Source organism: Eurypyga helias, unplaced genomic scaffold, assembly GCF_000690775.1.
Source record: "Eurypyga helias isolate BGI_N326 unplaced genomic scaffold, ASM69077v1 scaffold50911, whole genome shotgun sequence".
NCBI classification, from domain to species: Eukaryota; Metazoa; Chordata; class Aves; order Eurypygiformes; family Eurypygidae; genus Eurypyga; species Eurypyga helias.
Genome location: NW_010231181.1, coordinates 4,496 through 12,526, shown reverse-complemented (window position 1 = coordinate 12,526; position 8,031 = coordinate 4,496). Strand labels below are relative to the sequence as shown.

The window sequence follows — 8,031 nt, the reverse complement described above, 5'->3', positions numbered from 1 at the left end:
GTGCTTGGATGAGGGGAAATCTTCAGGAAGCTGTAAGATTCTCTATAAAGTGGTTCAGTGTCTGCATCCACTTGCTGTTTTACATGAGCTTAGGAGTAATATTAAAACTATAAGAAGATGCAATTTTTCAAATGAATCATTAAGCTGAAATACTTTTCTAAGAAATTAAGGTAGTGGTGTGGGAGCAGGGAATTAACGGTTTTAGTGCTGAAAAATTTCAACCAACTCACCACTTCTAGAGGGTAGATAAACAACAACAAAATAATATATGCATGATTTAGGGGCTGTGGTTTCAGGGTGCAGTCTATAACGTACTGCTAGTTTGCCTACCTACTCACCTTAGCTCCAGCTGGAGGGTCTATTCTTAACATCCTGTTCTTAATCATTCCGCATGTCTGCTGAATAACAGGCTCTGTTTTGCACCAGATAAGCTTTTCCTACACGGGTGAACTTACTTAGGAATGTGCATATTATTGAATAGGCATGTGCAGTTACATAATGCTCCTCGGGCAAGATGATACGTTCAAATTTTTCCTTGACTTTCATGATATAAAATCAGATCCTTTGAGTACAGACCATTTTGTAAATATGATGGCTGTTAGGTGGATGCAATGACCTTATTAGTGTAAACTTACAAGGTCCTGAATTATGCATGTCTATAATACGTCAAGTCGACGCTACAACGGTCTGTGTTTTGTTGTATGCAATCTTTCTTCATTATGTTTCCAGGATGGAACATGAGGCTACCCAGCTAGAAAAGCAGCACGTGCACAGTGTCTATGAAAACACAGCTGCCTACTTTAATGATCTGCAGAGCAAAGCATGGCCTCGTGTTCGAAACTTTCTGCTGGAGCAAAAACCTGGCAGCCTTGTTGCTGACATAGGTAAGCTGGGGCGAAAGACTGTCTGTAAGCCCTATTAGCTTGCATGTTACTCAGGTGTATCCTTCCGAGCAACTGTTCTTATAACTCATTTAAATTTGCTTTAAACATTGTTTTAAAATTGTTTTAAAACCTGTATTAGATGCCATGTACCACTAGGCAGTAAATACAATTTTTGCCTTATTTTTATTGAGCTAAGCCTTAATCTGTCAGTTTCCCCAAAGGCTTAGTATGTCTGCCATTTCCCTGGAGCCCTTTTTAAAAAAGGTGTTAATAGCTCAATTATTTCATATTTCAGTTTCTTTTGATTTCCTGGTTTAAGTACTGCTGGTCTGCAATTTATTGCTTTTCATTTGTTCTAAACTTCTCCTATCAAGGCTTTAAGTTAAATCTTCTAATGTGATTGCTATTTAAAAACATAAGTTATGATCCGAGAATCTCCCTATGATCCTTAATAGGGACCCCAAAACCTCATTTTCCTGCTTTTTTTTTCTACATGTTCAATTTATACTTTGATTTTCCATTCCATCTACAGACTTTCTGGGGTTTCCTGGTGTCTTTGCTTTGTGTTATGACTTCCATCCTGTACAGCACATCATTGCAAACCAGGGGCTCCTTTACATCATCGGATTTTCCTCACTGTTTAGACTAATAAAAGGCTTTTAGACAGCACAGTGTAATAAATGCAGACACTAAATTATGCATCTGCCTTATCCTGTAAGAGAAAAACGTTATTTGAAGATGTTGTAGGCCGTAATCAGAAGATAATATATAGTTCTCCCACTGCTGTTGAGCAGTGCCCCAAAAGTACTTGATGGCTGTTATTTGGAATATGTATCTTCTTTTATACATATCTGCACCATTTTCACTAATAATCTCAGGAAATATCCTGTGGCACACAGTCATTCAACAGTCAGCTTAACATGATATTTCTCAGCTACATTTTTGTCACATGAATAGAAGTCATTTGAAGCTCAGCTGAAGTTCTTTGAGGCTCTATCAGCAGGCATTGCAGCGGTTGCTGAAAGCTTAAGGTCACTCTGTTACAGTTTCAGCTGAAATAATTGAAGTACATGGGATGTATCTGGAGAGAAAGTAGATGCTGACAGTTTCCAATAAGAGTATTCCCATCAAGGCACACAGTGTTCCTCCTTTTATGAGGTTTAATCAGATCTACAGGAATCTGACTATTGTGTTTAGTTTTGGTATGTATTTTGGGAGGAGGGTTGTCTAGTAGCACCAACATTTGCAGCATGAGGTGTTCAATTGATAGTTCTCTTTTCTGTTTAATACCATCTTTTATGAAATATATTTTTTTTTGCTAGCTTTTCATGAAGCATGGTAATGATAGAATAAAATATCTTTTCATCTAATTGTCTTATTATTGTTCATTCATCAAAATAAATGACAATAGCATGGCCATTGCTAACAGCTTCATGAAGGAATCCACCCTCCTGATGACTCATTTGAAAGTGAATCTCCTGCAAATGTACATTTTTAGAGTACTGGGAGTGTTGTCCCTATTTAGCCTCATTCCAGAGAGGACTGTATACTTCCAAAAACTCACTGTGATTGAAAAGAACTCCACAAAAGCCATTTATTAAGCAACTGAATCTTCTAAATTAATGTATGACTGACTAAATGTGTTCCTTCTGCAAACACAGTAACCAATAATACTTTATGCTCATTTTAAAACTCAGTTTTCTAACATGCAGAGCTTCATGTATCATTGCAAATATTCCTTCGACTGCATTAACAATATTAATAATTTCCATTTCTCTTAAGTGTTACTTCAAAGAACAGTGCTTGCTTCTCGCTTTACAAACATGCTCTTTTTTTCACCACTGAACTGTTGTGCTGTTCTCTAACAGTTCCTGTGCTGTCTCTCTAGATAATGGTGCACATTACCATCAATGAGAGCAGCAGCGCTGCAAGAAGCAGTGATGTTTCTAAAGATAACTTCAGTCCTTTAAATTGAATTACCAGTACTGAGATGGTTCTCTTTGCCAAGCTGCTACCCCGTTGCTTGGCTGTTAAGTTTCAGGAATTATTCTTCACTACTGACCCATAACTGCAGCGAATGTTTCCTAATCTAATTTTGAAAAGTGCCTGTTGTGCATACGGTATTGAAGAGCACTCTGAAGGATTTCAGTGTAGTACAGCACAGTCCTTGAAGATACGCTTTCAGGTGAAAGACATGCTGGAAGAGGTCGTTATGTTTACATGCATTATGATGCATTGGCACAAAGATACAAAAAGGATGTGTCTTGGCAGGAATTTTTGTGATTTATGGTTATTTTCAAGTCTGTATCTGAAGTTAAATTTTTCCTCTCCGAATTGTCAGTGACAGCTGTAGTTTAGGACTTCCTGGAGAGAAACAGGACACACTGGAGAGGTACTGCATGGGGTTTAGCAAAGATTGGGGTAGTACTTGGAAGAGAGATCTATTGCAGATTGCTAAAAGGACAAAACACATTGGCTTCAGGAAAACCCCTGAACAGAAAGTAGCCGGAAGCTGGAAGGGTACTGAGGAAAAGGGTCATAATGCTTACCCTGTTCTTATTCTTTCCTGGTCACCCATTTATGCTCCCTGTTGGAAACCGGACACCAGGCTGTATAAAGGCTCAGTATGGAGCAGCATGGTTGTTTTTTTGCCATAAGATAGACAATAGTGGCTGCAGAGGACCACTCCTTCCTCCTCCCACCTGCACTTGCCCTTCTTTCCCAAAGAAATACATATCACTGGCTATTGCACAGGGCTCTGTAATGAGTATTTTTGTTGGTGATGTTGGTACTGTTAAACCCCTGATGGTATGAACGTATAATGTCAAACCGTCCACATGAGTCCTGCAGCAGTTAGAATAGTAGGAGCAAGCTCTCATTTTGTTTTCCAGGAAACTTAGAATGAGGAAATTTCCCCCCCTCCAATTATTTTCACTGCTTTGGGAAAGTCATATGCATGAGACGTGACTTCTGATCTAGTAGTGTTCTTTCCTTTAGGCTGTGGAACTGGAAAGTATCTCGGTGTCAACAGTCAGGTGTATACTCTTGGCTGCGATTACTGCGGACCGTTGGTAGAGATTGCAAGGAAGAAAGATGATGAAGTTCTGGTATGTGACAACCTTAACCTTCCCTTTAGGGACCACTGCTTCAATGCGGTCATTTCCATTGGAGGTAAGACAACATACATGCGTGCTGGCCCACAGAAAATGTGAATTTTTGAGCATCCTCTTCTTGCCATGTGCCTTCATTTCAGTTAAATTTGTTTTGAAACAATTCCCTTAGAATCACAACAGATATTACTGAAGTGAGTGTAGTAAAAGTGAAGAAAAAAAACCCGGTTCCATTGCACAGAGGCACTGTTGGCCAGGGAATTATGTAGATAATTTGTTTGTTTATGTGTGGTCTTGTTCACCCTGCGGAGAAAAGATTTCCTTCCAGCATGCATCTTAAGCAAGTAAGAACTAATATAAACATGGCTGCTCGCAGTTTGAACAGATTAGGGGATCAAGATAAACTTTTGGTTCCTCCTTAAGATCTGTTTTGACCAGCAAATGCATTGAAATGGAAACTTGCTGTCTCTCTAGCAGAACTTGAAACTCACGTTAACTATTATGTTATGAACTCAAATTTCTTCTAGAATTGTAATGAAATAAGAACTTAGAGCCATACAAGTGGCTCTTGTCTAAAATGAGCGAAACATCTCAGCATCTTAACTCCTCTCACCTCTCTTTCAGAAAGTATTAGTCATAATTTGAGAAGTATGAACTGGAAGAGGGTAGATGAGGAGTAGTTAGAGTAACCAGTTACAGTCTACATTTTTAACTCTACTCTTGCTTGAACTTCTTTCTGGCTGTTTCTGCAAACGTATAAAGCATGGTGTTGATAGCAAGCAATGAACTACTTGAACTGTGATAGAATTTTTCACATATGCAGAGTGAAAGAAAGGGTGCCTAATGTGCAAGCAGTATCTGTATCACTTTGCTTTCATGTTGGCTAGTTAACCGGTGAGCTCAACCTACATTTCAGGTCTTGTAGCATCAGTTCAGTGCTATTGGATCAGCTGACTTTGAAGGGTGGCATACCGATCTAATATTTATACCAGTTATAGGCCTGACAAGATTATAAGTTCCTGTGTTATTTCTGTACGTTTAACAATAATGGATTTTAATCCCTCTTGAATAGAGACGTGGTATGCCTGTGTCCATCTTACTCTAAATAAAGTGGTTTTCATCCCGTTCCAGAGAATAGCAAGTATTTATGTACATACTCAAATACTCTTCTTGGCTTTGCTGGCCTAATCCTTTTTATAGGATTTAAATTTCTGCAGAACTACCAGAGTGATTATATAATTTTAAACATGAAGACTATTTCACCCATTAAATGAATTGCTGAGATAGAGCTTGCACAGGTTCTGGTGGTTGATTGGCACTTCTGTCTGGTGAACTAAGCTCACATGCTTATGCTGTCTGTGTCAGTTTTGATATTATTTTGCAGGATGTTCTGTGGTGGTATGTGACCTAACTCCAGTATGAGAGAGAAGATCAGTTCCTTTCTACCCATCTTGTTCTAGAAATTGAACTAGTTTTTTATATTTCTTTTGCAAAGTTAAAGAAAATACTGACAAGAGTCAGCAGTACCTGGAAACAGGCACTGACTGTTAGACTGGGGAACTCCTAGGGTTGGCTGTCTTGTCCTCTCAGCTTCTTGTGAGGGCCTAGTTAATATCAACTGCCAAGAACGCTTTTCTTGGCTTCTGGTAAAAAACAAAAAATAAAAGGCTACATTTTTTCCCCTTGGTAATTAATCATTGTTTTGAATAGAGACGGGCGTAGTTGGACACACTTTTCATAACTGCAGTGTTGAAATAACACTTTTTCTACAAGCAGAATTGGCTTCTGTCAAGCAGCATGTATGAAGATAATTTAATTTTTCTGAAAGTATGGAGATGTCTTCACCTAAGAACATATGCTATTATTGTATGTTGTTATATGGGTAGGTTGAAAGTTTTGCACATAAGAATGTCCGGCTTCAAGTCTGTTTGAAACAAAATATGGAACCAGTCCTCTTAACATCATTGATTTGAAGGAATCTAGTGCTGTTGATATACAGAACAACATGACCAAGCTCAGTGATGTTTTTGATAGTTTAGAGAGAAAACACCTGACTTAGCTATTCTCTAGCTATTAAAATGGGTTCCTTCAGGTGACTGTGAAGATAGAGACAGTGTGAAAATCTTGAAACGTAGCTTCATTTGACATTGCAGTGAAATCTGAAAATGTGGAAATTCTCCCGGAAAGAAAATTCAGATACAGTGATCAATAATTTTATTTTGATACAAAAATGCAGAGTATCTTTTTACTGATACTACATTTTGCTGTATTTGTTACATGGTGAAAATATTTTCTGTTTTCAGTAAGATAAGTCTGAAAAGTGTCCCAAAAACTAAAGTCAAACTTAATGTTATCTAAGTCACTTTAAGACTGGACGTTTATGTGAAAGCTAGTCATGCCACGGTCTTCTATGGGTGATGTGGAGAAACAGAAACTTCCAGCTTATATGCCTGACTTTTCATGAATCCCTGCTTTGAGATGAGATGAATTTCCTTCTTTGGGATTTTCCTATTCATTGAACATAAATGTAAAAGAGACCATTCTGGGGTAAACTTGCACTCTGGTGCCAATAAATTCAGCACTGTTGCTGACTTGTAGTGAGTGATATTTGGGGTATGGCAACCAAAATGACTAACCAAGTGGAAGAGGGTGAAGACTAAAATGCTACGTCCTCACTAATATTCAATACATAATGCCTGTCCTTTTTTGCAGTGATCCATCATTTCTCAACTAAACAAAGAAGAATCAAAGCAATAAGGGAAATGGCAAGGGTATTGATACCCGGAGGCCAGATGATGATTTATGTTTGGGCTATGGAACAAAAGAACCGTCACTTTGAGAAACAAGACGTATTTGTTCCTTGGAACAGGGCCTTGTGCTCACGACATTTTTCAGAATCGAATCAATCTGGAGATAAGGGTGAGTTTGTGCATGCCATAAAAAGCCGAGACGTGCACCCTGCGCAGCTAGTTATCTCTGACTGCAGCTACCAAACGTCTCTGCAGCCAGAAACTGATTCTAAGCATTCCCACAGTACGGACCATTGCTTATCCAGAGCCTGCTGCATGAAAATTTCTGAAGAAGAAAACAGATTTTACAGTGCTCTGGGAAGATCCTTCCGCTCATGGTTTTTCTCCAGATCCCTTGACGAATCAGCCCTTAGGAAGCAAACTGACAAAACGAAACCTCTGAAGAACGAAGGGGAATGGGCAAACAGTCCTGTACCCATTCAGCATTCCCGACACTGCAGTTTGGATTTAGATCACCACAGGGCACTGTTAAAAGAACAAAGTTTAGATGATGATGATGTGTTCGTGGAAAGCTTGCCTCTCAAAAAACCGGAGTGGTCTCCGGCCACAGATGCACTGAAGGATTTAAGCTTAAACGGAGGACACCAAAGTGTAGCTCAGAGCAAGGGTGAAGAAGCTTCCTTTATAAATGGCCCAGTGGAAGACAGGGACGATGGCTGTGGTTGTCATAAAGATGATGCTGGTAAGTCTAATGCTAGCAAGTTTTTCAAAAGAACTTCAACAACGGACTCCACTGACTCTGCGTTGGATTCAGCAGTGTCTGTTGGGGACCACACTGGTGCCACCTTGGATACAAAAGCCTTCATGCGTTACTACCACGTCTTTCGGGAAGGGGAGCTGTGCTCTCTGGTAGAAGAGGATGTGCCTGAGCTTCAGATACTTTCTTCCTGCTACGACCATGGGAACTGGTGCGTTATTGCAGAGAAGAGAGGAACACATCTGTAAAGGGAACAAAGCAGAACTCCCTGACTGAGGATTTTAAGCTGCTCCTTGTGTTCTGTGATTGTGCAGTGTGACATGGAATTTGAATCTCATGTAGTCGTGTGCTGTTCATTTCTGTGTTACTATCTCTCTACCTATTCAGCTAGCTCATGCAAGGTTTGTATATAGGAATGTGAGTGGGAAGCAATATTTATGTTTTGTTAAACTTTTATGAAGTTAAAACTGGAGAATTTTATATTGCTTTTAGCAAATAATTGTGTTTTTAAATATACTTTTTTATTGAAA

At 39.1% G+C, this 8,031-nt stretch overlaps 1 protein-coding gene across 1 annotated transcript; it reads left to right on the top strand.

Moving 5' to 3' along the window:
- Positions 1-730: 730 nt before the first annotated feature.
- KIAA1456 (KIAA1456 ortholog) lies at positions 731-7,749 on the top strand. Its single transcript, XM_010160949.1, has 3 exons — positions 731-884; positions 3,882-4,055; positions 6,707-7,749. Exons 1-3 carry the CDS (start codon positions 731-733, stop codon positions 7,747-7,749), a joined length of 1,371 nt encoding a protein of 456 aa, XP_010159251.1.
- Positions 7,750-8,031: the final 282 nt, after the last annotated feature.